General features: G+C 40.8%; 1 protein-coding gene across 2 annotated transcripts in view; it reads left to right on the top strand.

The window, feature by feature from the left end:
- The window catches only part of nell2a (neural EGFL like 2a), an 82,716-nt gene that overhangs the window by 38,481 nt on the left and 21,921 nt on the right, over positions 1-22,314 (top strand). For both annotated transcript variants that reach the window (XM_069528731.1, XM_069528730.1), the window contains exons 13-15: positions 4,215-4,340; positions 15,227-15,349; positions 17,472-17,567. In XM_069528731.1, the coding sequence (XP_069384832.1) occupies positions 4,215-4,340; positions 15,227-15,349; positions 17,472-17,567 (345 nt within the window). The remainder of the gene's footprint in view (positions 1-4,214; positions 4,341-15,226; positions 15,350-17,471; positions 17,568-22,314) is intronic.

Here is a 22,314-nt window from a genome sequence, read left to right as displayed (position 1 = left end):
ACACACACACACCACTTCAGAGTCTCCCTCATTCTGCATTTTTCTGTTAAATCCTCCACTTTACCTTTTCTGTCCACCTCCTTCTGTCCTCCCTTTCTGTCACCCACTCTTCATTCACCCTCTCCCCAGCCGTCGCATCTCCCCTGTCTCCCACTACAGTACAGGTCTATCTGTGTTCAAAATCCACTGCTTCTCTTTACCTGTGCTGCTATCTGCTCTTCCATTTACTTCACATTTTCTCAATTTTTCTCTCTCCCTCTCAAAGCCAGTCACCGTTTTTAATTAGCCTCCATTCATTTAGTGAAGGACACATGCACTTTCATAGGTGGCCAACGATTGTATCCCCGCTTCATTTATCCAGGAAGCTTCTGAATAGATGGAGGCAGCAAGTATTGATGAAACCGTGAAAGGAGGAAGACCAAGGAAATGTGAATGCCACAGTTGTAGGCAGGTGCTAAGCTCTTAGTGTGCAGGGTGGTGGGCGGCGCTCTACCCAAGGACATGCAAGCTGAGTGAATGCCAATGCAGATCTATTGAAATTCAATATCAAGTGCTCTTTGCAAAGGCATCTGGCACAGAACATATTCGGGGTGAATGTCCTCTTGTGCTCTCACAGGCACTGAATACAGTGAATGAATAATAAATTGATAACGCCATGGACTGTGTCGCTTGTCTTTCAAAAAGTGCTGATATTTAACCTGCGCTATCAACAGAAACAAGGAGCATAAAAACACGGCCGAGTTTGTTCAGCTCGACTTGGATTTACATCGAGTTGCATTCAGTTGCATCACATTATCAAGATTATTTTGTTTACCCTAGCAGTGTTGTGCATCTTGTGTCTGATGGTTTGGCATGCAGTTAGACCCCAGGAATAGCTGTTGCTAGGGCAACAAGCTAATATGGATCCAAATATGGAATCATGAGAGTGAGAAGGAAAAACAAAAGACAATCTAATAAATGATATTCTTAAAGCTGCACTAAGCAAGCTTTAATTACTACGGGAAAGGAAGCCTCTGAAACAAAAACACAGGCCTGGATATTCTGTGGGTTCATCTAGTTGCACATTTCAGATCAAAGTTTTGGATTAAGAACTGGGAAGTCATCAGCGTCACCAGCTCGTCCCACCGTTATTGCTGATGCCCAGCAAAAGTTAGATGGAATGAGAACGTTGCAATGCCCTTGTATACCATTAGCTTTTCAGTTGAGTTGGTACGTGATGATAAAGTTTTAGATAGCTTGTCGCTTGTTCCTCAATGTAACACTATGAATCCTGAGATAGGTTGTGCCATGGAAGGATCCACCTGTTTGAGCGTTCATTTTTTAGGGCTGGAAGTAAGCATTTGTCAGCTGCATTTGAATGAGCCTTTGAAATGGGATAGGGTAGTCATACTGCTATGATGCAATCGGTCTTCCAGTGCAGCCTCCGAAGGATGCAGCCCCTGAATTGAGACACAGCTATGGACAAAAACCTAAACTTTAGGCATCACAACAAACTAAATGTGACATAAAGAAAGTACATCAGTAAAAACAATTGATGATATGTATTATAATAAGAAATTGTGAAATAAAAGCATAATGTAAATGCTTGGGTGGTTATAGTATCCACGATAATGTAGGATGGTTGGACTCTGCCTCAGGATGTGGCTAAGCATGCGTAAAGCTGAAGAGCTGGTTCTTAATTCTCAGTGGCACTAATGTCCCTCTCAAATTACACAATCAGTGTCTATTGTGACTCTACCGACCCGCACTGGTGTTTTCAGTCATTCTGGCAGATTAGACCTGTGGTTGACGTGGGAATGCTGGGACTAATGTGTCACTGCTGAATGTACAAATTAGAATGATAACATAAGATAAACTTTACTTATTTGTCACAAGGAAATTGAGGAATAAAACACTGGAACCAGCCACTTGGTCGAAAAAGGACTCAAGTTGTTTGTCACCTGTGTAGGTTTATGTATAAGCATTATTTAAGCAGGAAATATCATTAAATCAGGAACTCGTTTGCACAAGAGATCTGAGCACAACAGAGGGAATAAAAACAAACACAGCCAGACTTAATTCTTTTATACAGCATCAAAGACTCTGCTAAATGGAATTTAAATAGATTAAAAGATAAAAGTTTAAAATAACCACTAGGATGAAACATTCAAGTCTTAAAATCCTCTCCAATTCTTCCCATTATGTGGTTCAAAGTAGAGGGAGGCAGTCTTCCTCAGTTCATTATTTACCTTTAAAAGTACGTAGAGTTAAACAGGCCTGAGATCTGGTCTGGTGAGCAGTGCTTTCAAATTTGAGAGAGGAAGTGATATTCTGTGACAGCGTTCGGAGGCCATGTTATGAATAGAAATGAAGGAATGTGGTTTTCTTTTAGCTTGTTGCTAGTGAGGTCCAGTCTATGTTTTCACACCATTGATATTTATCTCCAGTAAGTGGAGCTCAATGAATATGCATCAAGTGCTTTTAGGGTAAAGCATGCAGCATATGTAAAAGAAAGACAGAAACCATTTTTGAGAAAAAGATTATCTAACATGTACTCTGACCTAATAGATTGCTCCATGTTCAGTCTGCTAACATGGATGAGACAGGGTTTGTGACCTATACTTCAGCCAGCCACCAGGAGTTGATCAATATATTTCCGCTTCACGTTTCAGGATCTGTCATGCTGTCCATCTTTATATACAGTCCCTGGTAGATATGTACAGACTTGACTGCCATGTACTTCACTGTGCTGTTGCACATGTTAACATGAGCCAGCACAAACCTTCGTGAGTGTTATTTGTAATTTAAGTGTAGTGACCTGACTTAAACCCAAGTGCAAGATTAACCATGTTCATATTTGTGTCATAATTCTGTCTCCTCAGTGTCTGTTTACAGCACTTAAAATTCAAAGTATAAAATAAAGTGCAGAGATAAACTGAATGACAAGTAGTAGTCTGGAGCAAAGCAGCTAAGCCACTATGTGGAGTGCTTTACTTTAAATAGATTGAAAATCGAGTGGTGCAACCTTTAAGTGCTTCAGTGCCCACCTCTCATGGACCTGCATTTTCGATCTTCCACTGATAAAGACAAATGGTCCTTTCTCAATGGCTGCACAGGAGCCTTTAGGAACCTTTTGTAGTGAGAGCCAACTAAGACAAACAAGGTGGTTCCCAGCATAGAGCAGACACCTAAGATATGGCTCAGTGTAATAGTGGGAGATGTCACAGTCTGAATAGATGCTTCCTCCTCAATAAAACTCAAGCCTGTCCTGTCAGTTATCTCAGCAAGTGGCTCAGAATAACTAATGTTAGATTAGATTCAACGTTATTATCATTGAGCAGAATATAAGTGCAGAGACAATCAAACCAGAGATTATGCTAAATGAATGAATACACTGAGACATATACAGTGTGTACATATGCAGCTGTTACAGTAAGCTATTGCAGGTATAAGTGTAGGCATGTAAGTATGCAGTGTGGGTGCTTCTCTCTATAGAACTATAGGAAGCATCATATAAAATACTTACATACATACCATATAAACACAAACAAACTCATTAGAGTGCATACCTCCACCAAGGCCCAACAGTCCTCTTAAAAAAACACAGTTAAATTCATTAGATCTAGATTTTTATTTGGACCAACACAAAATTAACACACTCAAATCTCCTCAACATGTCAGATCCACAAATCAAAGAGGCAGAGGTAATTAAATGATAAACTAAGACATATACAGCATGTGCAGTTGTTACCTGCGATTGCAGGTATAGAAACAGGCGTATAAGACTGCTGTGTGGGTGCTTCGCTCCATAGAACTAGGAAGCATACAAATGAAAATGTTCACAATAAATAATGCAACATGGCCATTTACAACTCATTTCAAGAGGGAAAACTGATGTTGCTGCTGGTGCTGTTGAATGTCCCTCATCTAAAGGGTTTTTTATATATATACAGCAAGGATGCTTGAACTCAAGGTCTGAAGCTCCATGCTAAATATTAATTTAAAAAACGGATTATTATTATCTACTAACAAATGCTTTTTTAATGTGAAGGTCAATTCATCTCTGTGACATAATTGACTTTATATTGATGTTTTAATGAAAAACAAAACAAACGGGTACATTTCCAGATTAATCTGCAGGTAATGTCACCAGACAGAATATACAGTGTGACAACAAACCACATCTAACTCAGCTTTGTTGTCCTCCTCTCTCCTTCTCCCTCCTTTCTCCTCAGATATTGATGAGTGCGCTGAAGGGAAGCACTACTGCAGGGAGAACACCATGTGTGTTAATACCCCCGGCTCCTTCATGTGCATCTGCCATACTGGTTACATCAGGATTGATGACTATTCCTGCACAGGTGAGCTCCTCTGCTGCCCTTTCTGACAGGCTGGAATCAAGTGGACAAGGTGCTGGAGGAGGAGGCTCCATGAGCTTTCTAACAGACCTGAAGTCGTACAAATGAGGATTATACTTTGTCATTGCATGGTCTGGAGATTCATTTGGATGTCTCTCCAGTTATCTACTAAATGAGCTTTAAAAGAGAAGAATTTCATTTCACTACGGAAAGTTATTGCTGGTTAGAAATATTATAATTTGCATTTGTAGTCAGACACCGGAGGATGATGTTTGATTTGATGAGAATAAATTGTGCAGCCAAGAGGTGCACAGACTTCCAGAGAAAAGAAAGCAGCAGCCCCACATTCAGATATAAATATAGGGAGTTATTAGAGTTGGTGTGTTGAGAACAGTGTATATAACAGGACCAATATAAGCCTGCTGCGGAAATCCCATGTTGTTTACTGCACATCGACATCAACACATGCTCTACATGTATGACGAATCTCTTTCAGCCTAAAATATCTATATTCCCTTTGGTTTTTTTCAATTTCACATCCATCGCATGTGACAAACGTCATCACCACGCCCACCTGCTCTATTCTCACATGGGCTCGAAAGGTCCTGGAAAATGTCAAAAGCAGCTTACCCAGACAAATATAGCCCCTCCAGAAAAACAATCTGAAACATGTCTGGAGTTAATGTCTGAAAGCAACATCCATGCTCGCATTCACACCTATGGGCAATTTGCGGGTGTCCAATTCCCCCAAGCTTTGGACAGTGGGAGGAAACACTGAAATAGGAAATCAAGTTATGAAGGAGGGAGACATAGTCATCAAGCAACACCTGTAAAACCCACTGAAAACCTGAACCACGTGTTACACCGCCTCCCTCTCAGACGGAGCCTGGTTAGACACACTTGTCTGTGAATGTATAACCCTGCAATTATGTCTGTTCATTGAATATGCTCAGAGATGAATGTCAGAGTTTGATTTGCTCCCATTGGTTTTGCTCTGATTACTAGCGTCACATTAAGACACACGCACACGCAAACTCAAATCAATATCGGCCTATAATTTGGCACAAGCTGGTTGAGAAAAGACTGAATATGAGAAAAGGTTGATTGAGTTGCTTTGTGTAGATTATAAAGCGTATCTGTCTTTCATTCCTGCTTTGATTCAACTTTTTGTCAGACTCCACAATTACATGTATTTATTCTATAAAAAGCATCGATAGAAATCTCTAAACTCTGTTATACTTTGGCGCAGGTCAGATGTTTTTTGACATATGTGAGTATTTTAAAAGTGCCTGTTTCATTGACAAACAACACTCTGTCCTGTTTGCGTGTGTGAATGTGTACAGTCTTTATCTGGTGTGTGAATTCACCCTGTGTGATAAGAAAGTCCCTGAGAAACTGAGACTGTGAGTGGAGGCAGCAGATCCATTTGTTTCTGATCAAAGTTGAAATCAAAGTGAATTTCCAGGGTTTTTCCAGGCCGAAAATTAGGCGGGGGTGGTGCTGAGCCTTCAGAACGGGGGTGGGGGGGCATGCACAGCTCCACCAAGTCTGTTTACTGTAATCATTTTGGGGTGTTTCATACATGTTTGGACCGCAAATAAGTTATTTTTAAATTTCAGTAATTTCCTGCTCTAATCTGTGTCTCTATCATTCGCGCTGCACACTGCCAACCGAATCGAGCCAAACTGAGTATCCCTCGCCATCTCATCCAGCTCTCTGTACATTGTCTAAGTTCACAAGTTCTGTTGTTTGCACCCAGCCTGAGTTTACACATATGTCCGATGACCTTAGGTTGTTTGTAAGTGTGTCTGGTGGTTTGATTATCTGAGAGAGAGAGAGAGAGAGAGAGAGAGAGAGAGAGAGAGAGAGAGAGAGAGAGAGAAAGCAGTGGAGTAAATTTGTTTGTGTGTGTGTGTATGCGCTGTATCTTTCTCTTAAGTTCCAGGACAATCATACAGAAGCTATGCAATTCTTATCGACCTCTACATGTGATCACTTTAAGTGGTTTCCACTGTGCTAGAATTTTGTCGGGAGGTGGCATGAAATTTTACAGAGGCGGCGGCCGCGCAATTCTCTATGCAGGAAAACCCCTGATTTCAAAAGCAAGACATATCAATCTGGAAAGATTCACATGGCTGACTCACAGTCTTGCTCTCTGTCTGGGTTGAAGTGATTGCCGTCGTAGCCCCACATGTTCATAACCCAACTTCCACAATAGTTAATCAGTAGATGAGACAAACTCAAATACATATAAGAGAAATGGACATATGGTAAAGTATTGTGACTGATTGGACTGTGTTCTATTTTGCCTCAACAAAGTGTACAAGCAGAATGAGCCTTATCTTGTGTAAGGCTGAGCTAAAACTGCAGTAGGAACATAAAAGATGAGTTTTAAACAAATCATATGATTTTACAAGGAATAAGCCCATTTCCCAAAATAGGCTACAAGCTGGTTGACTTCTCTAAACACACCACATGATAATTGTTTTTTAATAAAAAATTGGATATATAGGAGAGATGAGCATCCTGCAGGGGAAACTTTGGCTGGCAGTGCATATTGGATATTAAGTCAATGAAACAGTCGAGGACACTTTGAGTCTATAATTCAAAACAGATGATAGATGGTTTTTAAATCATTATTTGGGATATTTATCAGAGATTACAGGAAATAAGTAGGAGGGAGTTGCAAAAAGCATCCCTGCCTGGATTGGAAACATGAATATTTGTGGCTCGTACTCTGCATCATACAATAAAGTCAACATATCTTACAATTTGTGGTAACTTTTAAGGTTCTGAATTTAATACTTGGGACTTTTAAGCTCAAGAGAAATTCTTGCTCACCAGAGTCTTATCGAAATGTGCTTTGGATCAAAATCAGGCTTGAAAGAGAAAGAAATCTCACACTCATGAGACCCTTTGTGCTCACTTTAATTACATTTCAGTCCTCATATGTTCATATGGTAGAATTTACACAGGGATGAGTTTCACCTGTTGAACTTGGACAGTGTGGGATTTCTTAGCTTTCTCACAGTCAAAGCTTAAAAAAATATTTAAGCTCAACAGAAATATTGACTGAGTTTCCTGTATGTGGGGATGTCATGTATATACTGAGTCATTTGATTGATGGATCATTTTTTTCTATACAATCCAAACCCATTGTTATCCTGCAGGAGCTATCTTATATTTGCAAAGGACTTTAATAAGAAGAAACAGGAAGTAGGCTGTATAAAATCAGATACCAGGATTTACCGGATGAAGGGAGTTTCAATGTGATTTCATGTCAAGAGTGAAGAACTGAAAGTCTTTATTAGGACTCTTGATGTGTTTTTTTTAATCAATTATTAGTTTGTTATCCTGCCGAATGAAGAGCCCTACATACAATAGCAGGGGAAAAGTCTGAGCCAGTTATCGTCATCTTCGTATAGAATAACACAATGTCACACCACAGTGGCAGATTAGCCTCATTCATCACCAGTTGTTTGCAGTGTGTGAAACATGACGCTAAGTAGCTCCCTGTGTGCATCATCTTTGACGAGGAGGCAGCATGCTGCATTTCCTCCATGTCTGTAATTAAAAAAGCAATTTGCACCGATGCAAACTAACTCAGTGGCAGCGGAATGAAGAGGGTGGCCGCCGCCTGTGCTGGAGGATTTAGGCCCGCAGCCTTCATGCGGTGCCGACAGAGTTTAGATTAGAGCCGTAAGACTCACCAAACAACAAACGCCTGGTAAAGACGCCCATTTCCTGCTCCATCGTGCCCCCCTGTAGAGTTTTTCTTCCCCCTTGTCAATGGAAATCAGGAAATGATAGAGCAAAGTTAAGGATTCATGACTTTGTGTCTTTTTATGGAGAAGCTTCTGGAAGGCATAAAGACTTAGATTTGACATTGAGGAATCGATTTTAAGGGAGAAACAAATTCATCTCTTCTCTTGTGCCCTTGTGATTTATTTAGTGAGAGACACCTCCTTGCTTACTCAGTCCCTTTCTTTATTATCTTTAGACAACCACTGTACCTTGTGTTATTTCACTCACATGCACGTTTTCTCTAATCTTCTGAGCTGCGGGGCAAGTTTTATTGTTTTACTCGTTTGTCTTTCCTCCACTGTGCTCATTCCCCACATTCACAATGAAGATTAATACCTCCAGACCCAGTGGATTAAACTGTGTCACTATATTTTATGTCGTTTCCTATTAAAAAGCCTTCAAGCCACCGCAGTGGAATACACAGCTCTGCGTCTCCTTATAAAAGTCAATTTGTGTGATTAAACCGAGGCTTATGCGTAGGCTTGATGTAATGACTTTTTTCCTGCTTCGGTCAAATTAACGTCGTCATCTCCCCACTGAGTTATTAGACTATCAGCACTCACTCATCCATGATCAGAGGGAGCTTGATACTCAATACAATCATTACTTTATAGGAATGTCTCCCCTTTGAGAGCCGAACAGAAGCTGTTTTCAGACATGAACTTCAAAGAGTGTCCACGCAATCGGTTCCAGATGATCTCCGGAGTTGGCGTGTCACACATGAACAACCCAGCAGGAGGTTCTTCACTCAGACTTGCATGTATTGTTTACATTGACACCAGCATCGGACCCTTATCTCCAAAGGCTCTCTTGACATCTTCGTTGGTGTCTTCTATGTGTATGGCACAGCTTTTTCATCCTGAGATATTTGTATTCTTTTGTTTTTTTAATTTTTTTTTATCTTTGCATCTGTTGGGTTTTAAAAACGTCATCAAGGTGCCCATTCCCTCGCACTTAATACTGCGAAGGATCTCCTGCTGTGTTCTCACATGGGCTCATTCAGATATTTTCTGGAGTTCTTACTTGGGGCTGCTCGGAGAAACTCCGGAGGGAGTCTGGAGGCTCTCACTCAGAGAATGTCTTGAGATTATCGGAACATGTCTGAAAGCAGCTAGAGAATCATGTCCACATGTATGTCAACAAAAATACTCAAGTTCCCAAATGAAACAATGAGTACACAACATGCTCATATGTTGAGCTTGGTGTCACCTCTGCAGTGGTGTCGTCAGTAATTGACAATAAAAATGGGTAGATGCAAACCTACTTGCTGCAGGAATCTATTGCCTATTGCAATTGAACATCTGCCTGTGTTTGAAAGGGCTCCAGAGGGAGCGAGAGAGTTGCACATAGATGAGAAATTACAGCTGTGGAAGGAAACATTAAACCAGCCCCTTCAGTACCTATCGACATTGTACATTCACATGATATACAGGCATCTTTATCATCCTCAATAGCTCTCACCAATTAACCACATTGCAGACTCGGCAGAAACCACTGTCCCTGTATTGACTGCTATATTTCCACATGTGTTACTGTGTTGTCTGCGAGCTGGGTCGCCTGGTAAAGAGGATTAAGTCAACTGTAGTTCATTTCATGGCTCAGTGTTAATGTACAGAATAGTGGATTAAAGGAGTGATTTGCAGATTTAAGTCTGGGGCGGAACAGCACGCAGCCCTGGATATAATTTTCCTCAGGATATGAGTGGATCGGTAAACTTAGACGGACGTCCCTTTTTTACATCAGGACCTCCTGCATGGAGGGAGGTTGCAGGTTCAGATCCCAGCTGGTGGTAGACTTGATCGCACAGACTTCACATGCTTCTTCAAATGAAATCTGTACAAGCAAACGCCCTTCCGCAGCCCAGGCTCTGTATCCAGCGGAACCTTTAGCAAAAGAAACATGCACAACTTTCTTTTGCCACTTTATTTGACTAGCACTTTATCCTTGATCTTGAAGGTCAAGATTCCTCCTCTCTCTTCCCCCTCTGCTCTTTGACTTTTCCCCAAAGTGCCCGAGGTGCTCCGCGCTCTGTGAGATTAGCAGCTAATCCATGAAAGGTAGCGGATTGGTTGTGCTCTCCCTTTGAATGATATTAAAGAAGGCTGTCCTGAGGTGTGCGTGTATGCTACGTGTGCGTGTCCAATGTGTGTGCTTATGCCTGAGGTGTGTGTGCGGGGTGTGTGTCCTTGGCCTAATCCTGTGATAACCAGACCTGGGCGCCTGAGGCAGGGGAACGGAAGGAGGGCTGGGCAGGGAGGAGAAAGTAGGGATGGATCGGGGCCAGACGCAGGGGTTTCGTCAACAACAGAGATCTGTGGAGATGACTTTCAGTCTGAAGACTCAAAGAGTCTGGTGGCTGAGGGGGATTCAAACACGAGTTTCTGCCTCTTTCTCCTTGATATCCAAGGATTTGGCTTGAATGGAGGAGTTTCCTTGTGAAAGTTATTGTATGTTTACTCTCAGGGTTTATCCCCAAAACACATTGTATGTATTCTACGGGTCCAACACTCGACAAACAATGCCCAGTAGCCCTGGCTTTAGTCACACATAGGGTGGCAATAAATTATATATTGAATAATAACCCTTTTTTTAGAAGTTATAAAAATATAAAAAATCAACTATCAATTCTATCACTATATGTCACGAAATGGGTTTTAGACAGAAGGTGTGTCTCTATTCAGGGTCTGCATCCTGCGGAGGCTGCATATTAAGACTGATTATCCATTGAGCCGTTGACAAACCTTTTTTTAAAGAGGTATTAGCGAAGGCAAGCAACGAGACATTCGATACTTGAGTATCACACTTCAACTCATTCGAACAGCTAATTTTACAAATAAATTCCAACTACAGCTCTGTTGCTAGGCAGGAAGTTTATGATGCAGATCATGGAAATCCTTGGTAGACCAGACAATCTCATTTTGGTTCAGCCTTTGCGGTCGGCACAGTCCATGAAGACCACTTCCTTCGTTTCAAGACCACTTGGCCTTGTTTTAGGTTAGGGTTAGGGTTAGGCTGAAAGAACATTATAATTTTTCCTTATTGTCCAATGAAGCAATGCACTACATTTCCTCATGGACTCAAGCTTTTGGCTCACTAAATACATAGTTTTGTTTGTTATATACGTTAATAAAATGGGGAATAACTAATTAGGATGAATCTTATATAATGTTTAGAAATGTGTTCATGTTAAAATGATAAAATGTTCTTTGATGCCTTGAGGAAATGTATCCACAGATTTACATTAATTCTATTAAGATTTTTGAGTATAATAAAACTAATATGTAGTGTGAAATCTGAATCTGCTGCACCCTACACAGGTTACTATTGTATAATACCTTTTTTACCCTCTTGTAGCAGAAAAATGCAGACTCCCAGAAAAAGCTAAATATATTTCTAATTTCTTCTATGATTTGCTTATCATAAAATCACCTTCCTCTCAAAGGCCTCTAATGGTGAAGTGTTGGGGCAACAGTATTTTTAGTGGAAGCAGTCTGAGGTCTGTCTTTACTGAGACTGGTGTTGTTTTGGTAGAAGGTGGAGGGAGTGGAGCTGGAGGAGAATCGGTTGGCTAGAGAGAGATCCCTGCTGACAGGCTGTACATAATTGATTGTTTATCTGTCTGCAGCCTGAGTATCAGCAGTCAGTGAGGAAATACCTACTCACACACACACACACACACACACAAAACAGCTCACACACATGCACACACACCAGCTCGCACACACACACACACACAAGCATTTTAGAGATTAAGCTGGTGATTCACACATGTACAGACTTGTAATAAGCAAAATAACCTCACCATCCTATATACCTAAAATTACAAATTATCTGTGACCAAACTCAGAACCCATCAGCTGTCGTCTGAAGACGAATTAGCCTTTGGGGGTGAAGGACAATATTTTGCAGTTTCAGGTGTAGACAGTGGATATCCGATATACTCTACTCAACTACCATTGGGCATATACAGTTTACTATCCAACTAGTTTCTTTTATCACACAAGTTGAAAGTTTTTCAACAAAAAATGGAAACAGTGGTACTATTTGTAGCTCTGAAACAAGCTGATATTTTTTGGTCAATGTGTTTTGCTTCTTTTACTCTCGACACGGACTGTTTACTTGCGGGCAACCAAACCCGTCTCAAACATGATTGGTCAAACTAGAAACGTAAACCAGAAAGCTTCCAACCTCAAAAACTTGTCCCTTGCTTACACACACACACACACACACACACACACACACACACACACACACACACACTCCTCGCCTGTCGGTCCAGAATGACAGTTAGTTTTATGCTCTGGCAGATGTGACCTTGGGGGAAAAACACACCTTATTATCTTTCCTCTCTGCTGTGTTCCTTTTACTGTTTTATATACCCATGAGCAGACTTAAATTCTGCCCAACTGCAGGCGAGTCTGTGTGTGTATGTGTGTGTGTGTGTGTGATGCAGCAGTAAGAGCGGAGTGGCTGGCCCTCCTTAGAGCCCTTCAATCCATCTCTCTCGCACATGCACACATACATCATACCCTCGATGGAGGAGCTCATCACAATGTCACTTTCAATTTGGATGAGCCTCCGGTCTGTTCAGGAGATATAATGGATTGGATGATGGCAGGAAAACGGACGACGCAGCTCAGGTCTCCTGCAACAATCATTCAGATGTTTGAATCCCCTCACTCTTCAGTTTCCGTATCTTTCAATCCTCAGACATCATGTCTTTCCCAGTCACTTACATTGGAAGCACTCCATGTTGTGGGAAAAATATGAATACACTTTTCAAAGAATATTGCATATCTGTTGTTGGGGAACACTCCAGAGATCTGCTTCATGTCTGAAGATGTGCCAGAGATATCAGCAGAGAGAAATGATATTCCATCTATCAAAAGTCCAAACTGCTGCCCCCAGATTAGCTCCAGTCTTTGTATTATAACCTTTTCTAATGGGACTCAGCTGATGATGTGTCATTTTAGCAACCTCTATAAGTTCTCAGTTCTCATTAAATATATAAATATAGTACTTAAAAAAGATTTTCTGACATTATTACTTCATGTTTTTAACATACTGTAGTTATGGAAAGAACTCTGTTCCCCAAGAGACAGATTTCATGATTGGTTTCTGATTTGTTTCCTTTTGAGACGTGACAGGAAACTCTGATTTCAGAATGTTGAATTATTTTTCAGAGCTGATGTAGTGTTCAGTAAGAAAAACAATATTTATGTTTTAAATTTTTTTTTAAAAAGTGATGACTATTCCCCTTTATGAATCTAGAATCGGATGATATTTTCAGTTGATTTTTGCAGTTTGAGTGTTACAGTGGCAGTTTGGATGAAGAATAAAAACCTTCGAAACATTTCACTGTGTAAAAAATACATGATGGATGCTCCAGAGGATAAGACCAGAGGAGTTCAGTGGGTCAGTACAGTGTGATGCCCTCTAGTTTAAGGAGGGTAAACATTTATGTCTGGCGGTTCACAACACTAATATGCAAGAGTGACGCTGGACTACAGATGGTGGATTTACTTGGAGAGAGTTAACTGTTTGTCAGCAGTAATAGAGACTAGAAACCATGTGCTGATAATACTGTAATAATAGATCTAATAGATAAATCAACCCATTTATCGCTAATGGAAATTGGTACTCACACTCGCACAAGTTCCCGACAATTAGGAGAAACACAGGATGAGATATGAACGAAAGAATAAGGAAACTTATCTTTAGATTGGCTCATATACAGCATTTCATTTCTTCATTTTCATTTCTCCATCTACTTGTTTCGAAACTCTTTTCATCCCCGTAAAAAATAACGATGCTTCTTTTTCCACTATTATAATGTTGATGACTTTTGAAGGTAACACAAGTGGTGGGCCATATTATCTTAATGGTCTGTTCTCTATTGCATCATCCACTGAACTTTTCATGTTAGGAAAAAAGACACTAGGGACACACCTCACTTTTTATAAATCTATCACCAAATATTTTAAGTACTTTACCCATTTAAAAAGTGTAGTTTCTCATCTTTGTATTATATTCCTGAAATATAACCTAATCCTAAATATAGACTTTACTGTCTGTGTGAAAACGTAATTTCACTTCTCCTACTGTTTTTTTCCCCACTGTTTTAACAGCTCCGTTTTCTGCTTTGCTCAGCACTGAGTTCATGGTATTTTTTCACATGGTATCATTTCTGCATTTGTACCTGGACTGCAGTTTAGCAGCATATCCTCCAGGCTTTTTTTACATTGTATTTTTCCACCTTTGTGTCCTGTATCCTGAGGCGCAGAGATTTGTTTGTTAGTTGGATAGAGTGCGGTCATCGCGGTCTGTGGTCATCATTCAACCTAGTCAGTGATTCATTCAACACACTGCATCAACTAACTCAAGAGCAGCAGCAACGAGAACTTTGGGATTCCTGCTTCCTTTGGTGCTTAATCACCAAATGTTTAAATTTACAACACGTTAAACTACAGGGCCAACGGCTCATAAATGCAAAATACAATGCAAGATGGGACCTTTTTAATGTTTAGGTACAAATCTGATCATTTGTTTTCAGTTGTTATGAAGCTCAGATTTATCATCGAGCCTGGTCCATCCCTCATTTTGTTCCAAACAAATGTCACAAATTAGGGGACAACATCTGAGACAATTTTTTAATGACTAGTCATGATGGGAGAAATGGCTTGTCACTGACATCTTATGACTAGATCACACAGCTGTTGTCACTATCAAGTTATTTAACCCAAGAATGAGTCTAAAATCTTATTTCAGGGACGTAAAAGAAATCAACAGCCGGCAGCGACCGTTCTTTATATTCATGTCTGTAAATGAAATGTATATATGGAGAACCACTCAGCTAATCAACTTCACATTTGATAAGTGTGTCCTTCGTGGTTATGGGAAGTGCAGTGTTGAATCTGGTGTGATTGGAAGAAAATAAATGATCAAGTGTTATTAGTTGTGGTTTGCCGATGTAAGGATATGGACATGTTAACTTCTGATGCTGCTTGGTTTCCACATGTTTACAGTGGGATATACAATACAAATGTGTGCATGACTAAACACTGATGTGTTGTCTCCTTCTTCAGAGCATGATGAGTGCCTCAGCGGACTCCACAACTGTGACGATAACGCCTTGTGCTTCAACATGGTTGGAGGCCACAGTTGCTCCTGTAAGCCCGGCTACACTGGGAATGGAACAGTGTGCAAAGGTGAGCATCACTGTGTTAGTGTTGATATTTATCGTGACATTTATTTATTTGTTGTGCTATTTAAGTGTCCAGACCTCATGGACCTACAAGACATCAAAAAATGTTTAAACAGTGGAGACATTTTTGTCGAACAAAACCTTAAATCACCTTACTGGGGTTAGGGTTAGGCCCAAGGTCTACGAATAAAATCTGCAGCAAAAATGTTCCCCTCGTAAAAACAGCTCAGGTTATTTAGATTCATTCATCCTGCACTCATTCAGTTTGACAGGTTCTGCCTTATGTAGGTTTGTACCAAACATAAACAGACCTTCTCTTACTCCTAGGCCACACTGGATGCATGAGCAGTGCAAGGAAAATCTTGCTTTTCATTTTGGTGCCCATGTTATCAGGTTAGAGTGGTCACACTGCTCATGATAGCTTAAGTCTCCCCTGTTAAGTGCCGCGTGTGGTTCACAGCAACATAGTCAATGAAAACAATCTTTCCACACAGTTTAATGTCCGCCTGCTGAATGTCACATGACACATTTGCAACACCTCCCTTTTAAAGTAAAAGCACTCTATTGTGACTTTTGACTTAATCCATTCATTTGTTTTAAAAGGGTTTTATTTTGATTGCAGGACCAGAGGATGCAAAGCTTCGTAGCATAGAGTCCTGGTGTTTAGTTGAGTACGTAGTCCACTTTTATCTGAGGAAATACAGTGATCATACCAGAAACCTCACACAGCAGCTCCGCAGCAGTCATGCAGCCTGTATGAACAACAGACATGCGTGAGATGCAGCAGATCAGCGACGCAGACGTCACACACTGCACACTCACCCTGTGTGGCCAGTGCACACAGAGGAATTGGTGCATAATGAACGTTATCATCAGAAGTCATACAAATGAGAATCAGTAATCCAGGGATGTCCTTGAAACATGTCATAGTTAAGAAATCTTTTTAGTTCAGGCACATCCACGACTTTGCTCTAAAGTCGACTCATCTCATATTCATGTCTGACATTTGAAGGTTCCCGTCTCCTCGTCACCACCATATAAACTGTGCTGTGGTCGTTCCTGCTGAATAGCCTATGAGCCAGGTTTAATGGGCTTCTCTGTGTTTGCTCTTCTGTTTGTACAGAATTGACTTGATCTTAGCTGGTTGATTAATCACTGTGATTAGGAAAGGGACTGCAGAGGTTTTTACACATAACAGAAGTTGACAACTCATAGGGAGCATTCTACACACTTTTATAATGTCTTCACTCACTCTAGAGTCTGGAACTAACTAATCATGCTTACTATTTTCTTGATCAGTCACTAAAAGAATATTTAAAAGTGGATCAAAATTCTCATTACATTTTCAAAAAGCTGATGTCATTAAGTTTCTTCTTTTCTCCAACCAATGAGCTAAGAGCCCTAATTGAAGGAAAGTGACATTTCTGCTTGGAATTGCTAACAAAAAAGAATTGATTGCCAAGTTGCTGATTATTATTCTGTCAATGGAGTAATTGGTTCATTGACTAAACAGCTTTAAAGTAACCCTAATGGTGTCAATGTGATGTCATTAGTTAATCCTGCTTCAGCTAGCGAGGGTGGGGGAAAGACGTAAACAGAATATGGTGCTGGGAAGTCTGGGATCCAGTATTTTTGGATCTTGATATGATCAGGATATAAAATATGTATATAAATACATTTCCATTTATCCGCCTTGCTGTTCTATTTTTTTTAATTTTGTCTCTTGTGAGGGCTCCAACTTTACAGAAGTGCAATAATTGTTAAAAGAAATTTGAAACACTGTGTGATACTCCTTTTTACTGGATTGGATTTCTTTTGTTTTATCCTTCTTATTCTTTGCTCTATTACATTAATTCTCATTAAATCCTGTCACCTACAATGACTTGTCTGTGTTTTGTGGACACATTAACTAAGAGTCTACCTACGGATAATGAACATTTTTTAAATTAACCTTGGTGAGACGCATTAATCACGCGGAATCATTTTGCGCGAGCCTGTAATGAATCACATCACTAAATTAGCTCTTATTCTGTATGCAAATACATATGCTGCTGCTGGTCTAATTACGTAGTTAGTGCTCGTTAATCTTAGTGAGAAATGGCTCTTCTCTTCTCGTCAACCTCTAGCTATGTGTGACGGCTTGTGCCAGAACGGAGGAACCTGCGTCTCACCTAACAACTGCGTTTGCCAGCAAGGATTTACTGGGAAGAGATGCGAGACAGGTAAGGACTTAATTTTATCTCCACTCCTACGATTTCTCTCCTCAAAAATAGCTCGAGGAGCACTTCTGACTGGATGTTTAGGTCGGGACGAGAGGCAGGAAGAAGAGGTGACGTGAATTGAGGGGGTGTTTCTTCACGTCCACCGGGAAAAAGACTAAAGGAAAGAGGAGAGATCAAAGGTGTAGCTTCAGTTTTCTTGGCGTTTCTGGGCTTTTGTTTAAGCAGGCAGTGATTATTCTTACTTTGTGCAGCTGTCTTTGCTCTGACCTCCACAAAACAGCTGATCTGTAAATGCTGAGATCATTTCAACGTGTGTGTTTGAAAAGTGTTCGTGGCTGTGTGTGTGTCTGCGAGATGCGTCAGACTGTGTGGGTCTGTGTTCCGTGGTGAATAATGAGCTTGTACCTCTTCCAATGGCCCGGTGGAGGATTTGAACTGCAGTTGCAGCAGTATGGGAATTACCCTATATCACAGCCCATATTAATCAGCATGGCGTTCCTCCTCCACCTCCTAAATAACAGCCGCATCAATTTCTGATGCACAATATCTGATCGGGCACGATAGCTTAACCAGGTATTAAGTCAGCTTGTGTTTACAGCACATCACAACTTGCTCTCGTGCTTAGAAATATGTCATACACAGCGTTATGATAAGACTCAGGGCTTTGGATCCTATTCAGTGTGTTTACACTTGCAGCACTGGCGATTTAAGGTAACTGATGAAGACTATAATCCTGGTAGTTGTGCCGGCTGTACCGTAGATCTGATCCATAGCAGCAACACTTCTCATGGCCCATTCCGACCCTTTGTGGAGTGTCCTTCAGGAGACCAACGGCCGACTTAATGGAAAGTCAAGTCACCACGGTTTATCCTGGTGCATGCGCTTTTGTTTGAGTGAAGCAAACGCGGCCTCTCTGCTTGCTCACTGGTTCAGATATTGATTGCGCATAAAGGATTTTTTTTTACGAGGCGTCCTTTTTACTGCCTATCTTAAAGTAAATGAATTTCCTCATGCTACTGTTCTGAGATCCTTAGGAGGATGAGAAAGAGCGAACGAGTGTGTGTCTGTGTGAGAGAGAGACACACACAGCGAACGTGTTAACACATCTAAACCATAATGACTTATCCTCCTCCCTATTTTGCAGCAGAAAAGGTTCTGAGGACCTCGTCCCTCAGTAATGGCACGAGAGCCAGGCAATCACACATTTCATTACCCTCCAGAGTATTTAAGATCCCTGCCCTTTTTCTTTCTGCCTTTCTCTCTCACAATACTCTCTTTTGTAAGTGTTCTGCAAATCAAAACGGTTCCAACACAGTCCATCCAAGGAGAAATCTCACAATATGTACCTGAGTTTTGTCCAAGGTGATTCTTTTCATCACCTCACAGCTCAGCAACAGAAATCTGCAAATACATTTCTTTGGCACAAAAATGTATTTCTGTTTTCATCAGATTGCAAGATGAGTTTTGCATTTGAGGATGAGTTTTCGTCTTCAATCGTGCATATTTTCATTCACAACTAAAGTTACTGTAAGTCAGATAGACAATAAAAACCATGACACCAGGTCGTGTCTGTCTTTCTTTCTTTATTCAGAATATTTCCATTTATTTAGCGTAAACAGTCATTGTTGTATTTGAAATTACCGTTTTAAGTATAAGTTTAAGGTATATTAGGATTATCAGGGTCCCATCCAGTCACGTATTTCTTTCTTTCAATCTTCTCCTTCTTCTCCTACTCTCTGCTCATTTGTCCCTGCCTGAGCTCTGTCTTCCATTTCCTATGTGTACTTTGACTTTTTTACTTTGGTCCATGCCCCATCCATTAACATGGAGGAGGCGGGGTGTATGACCCACACTTCAGCCAGCCACCAGGTGGCTATCAAGATGCTTTGGCTTTAGTTTTGAGGAGCTGTCATATTATCATCTTTATTATTTATACCATCTATGCTTCGGATGGGTTGATGAATGGGCAGATGGATGGATGGATGGCAAATTGTTAAAGTAGTCGCTCAACCTTTGCATGTGGTGTGTTGTAGTGATGAATTTTAGTGGTGAAGTATATAATGTATAACTCACCAACTCATATTTGGTCAATGCAAATTTTGGACCCTGTACGCATGAGAAATTTCACAGTGTCACTCAAAACAACTGAACACGGTGTCACAGATAATAATAGATTCCAAATATCTTTTAGTATTTCTAGCATCTGCTTTGTGTGAGATCTCTGTCAGAGTGTCCCTCATTAGTTTTGATTATATCTAATTGATATCTCCATGTGAAACACAACAACAGTATCTAGTTAGGCCCTTTAATTTCTAATTCATCCAGACTTGTATGTCTTGATGTAATCTATTAGATTCTGCCTTTACTCCACTTAAACACAAGTCAATTGAATTCTATTGATGTAAAATGTATTAAATTCCACAAACATAGCCTATATTGTATTTAGATGATATAGATTCCAGTGGGAAAATATGTTTCATTATAGTTTGTGTGAATTCAATCTTTAAGACATGACAGTCGAACAACTGTATGCAAAGAATTTCCTCCATTAATACAGTTGTCTGTTTCCTAATCCCTCACTGATGTTAATCAGCAGATGAGTGATTGGTAGCTCTGGGATCAGTCTGTTTTTAGGCTCTGCGTTCTTCATCGAGTCTGTTTGGAATTCGAGGTTTGGGAACGCAAACACAACAAGCTTGTGTGCACAAAACTCTTGCACACTCCTCATGCCTCAAGCGACAAAATGTTTGTCACCACAGCTGCTGCTGCTGCTTTGTGCATGTCCCTCTCTTTCTGTCTCCTCCCTCCGATCCCATCCAAGTCAGCTCTGTGACAGCTACCATTGTCATTTCTTTTTTTGAACTCGTGGTTTAATAGTCCAGGACCAACGTCAAGGTCCCTCGCTACAGGACTAAAGCCTCTGTCACTGTTTAGAGACTTCACCAATCTTTCAGTTTGAGGGGGGTGTATGGCATCTTACTGGTTCCTCAGAGTGACAGGAGCTCCCAGTGAGAGAAGTGCCTACTGGAGAAAATGTATGGAGGTTAATGTACTATTGGATTTGCTGCTCTAGCACAGGGGGAGAAGGGGGATGGAGAAAAATAGTTAGGGGAGAAGAGATGGAGATGTACGGGGAGAGTGACGGATATAGAGAGAGAGAGAGAGGAAAAAGAGAGGTAACGACTGGATGGGGGGGTTAGAGGAGGTGAAGTGGAAAGGAAGATACGGGGCGATGTTGGGAAAAACTGACAGATGCGGAGATGGAGTGGGAAATGCAAGGAGAGAGATGAGTGGTATAGGGGTTAGTGAGTTTCATCCGCATTTGGATGCAGAATGAGGCTGGTGGAGTCTGTGCTCTTGCAGGAGGAGGAGAGGCAGAGCTGGGTGGATGAACATGGAAAAGCTTTCACTGAGTCTGGGCTCACCACCCCCCAGAACCCTGTGAGCTTTTAGAGGCCTCCCCAGGGACGCCACCACTTCTGCTGCTGCAGCGGCAGACTGGCGGCCTGTCATGAGACACTGAGCGGCAGCTCTTCAAGGCGGTGCAGATACACGCGCACTCCACCAAGCATCCACGCACGCGAACACACACATTCGGGGGTGAGAATATGCTAACAGCTTGCTGATTGTCAACCTTACGCCCCGTTTCAAATAGCTTCTTTTCAGTGTGTTTGTGCATACATGTGCTATTCTGTGTACATTTGTGTCTGACTGTGTGTAATTGTGCACGCATGCAGATGTGTGTTAATGTGTTGTCCCTCTCTGGTGTGCTTGCGCTCGCTGACTTGTCATTACCATTCAGGGGGAATGGATTGCGAGGGACAGGGGACACGCAGTGCTGACAGACAGACACCAGCTAGTGGAGAACTCTGACACATCATGAATTATGCAGGATACAGCTGTGGAAGGGCACATACACTTCAGTCATGGATATAAATGTACACACGGCCAGCCATGTAATGCTTGCCCTGAACATGCAGCATTGTTGATGTTGGAGCCCCAGGCTGGTATTATTCCTTATATGGCTCTAGTGAGAGACGGGCAACTGCTGGAATATTATGTTTAGTTTTCATCCATTTTCCTCCTTATGGCTTTGAGAAACTGAAAATTAAAATGTGCAACAGTAGCCGTGAGGACATTCCAGAGTTATTTAACACCTGTTAAAGCCTATGGTGTTTTTAACCTCTAGTGTTTTGACGCCAGATAGAAGAGATCTGACACAAAATGTGAGCTCATGTAAAAGAACAAGGAGATCATTATTTTGTGAGAATAATCATATTTTCAAAAATAATAAAAATGTTCCTCCAAATTCAGTGTTTCATTAAGTGATAGATTGTAACTGAGTCCATTCGTTATAAAGCAGTTATTTGAGATGTTTTAGCTCCTTCTCTGGCTCTGGTTGTCCTTTGCTGCCTGACAATCTCGGAAGTGTTAAAAAAATTGTCATATTGAGTTGTGTTGAAGTACAATTAATTATTCAATTTATTTGGGTCTATGCTGCAAAATGTTTTACTTTTAAATTTGAAATCAAACAAAAAATGAATTCTGCTCTGAAGTCTGGGCCTTGGGTTTCTCAACAGAAATTGAATTTAGATGTGTTTGTCAAAGAGCATTTGTATGGACCTCTACAAACCTTTTTATGTGCTTGTCTAAAATGTTAATAATAATAAAAGCAATATATTTTGTGTAGCACTTTTCTTCACAAAGTTACAAAGTGTTTCACAAAGGGATCAAATGATAATACAAC

The sequence above is a fragment of the Paralichthys olivaceus genome, chromosome 7 (genome assembly GCF_024713975.1).
Source record: "Paralichthys olivaceus isolate ysfri-2021 chromosome 7, ASM2471397v2, whole genome shotgun sequence".
In the NCBI taxonomy this organism is placed as follows: Eukaryota; Metazoa; Chordata; class Actinopteri; order Pleuronectiformes; family Paralichthyidae; genus Paralichthys; species Paralichthys olivaceus.
Note: the sequence above shows the minus strand (reverse complement) of the source record. Positions and strands in the feature narration are given on the sequence as shown.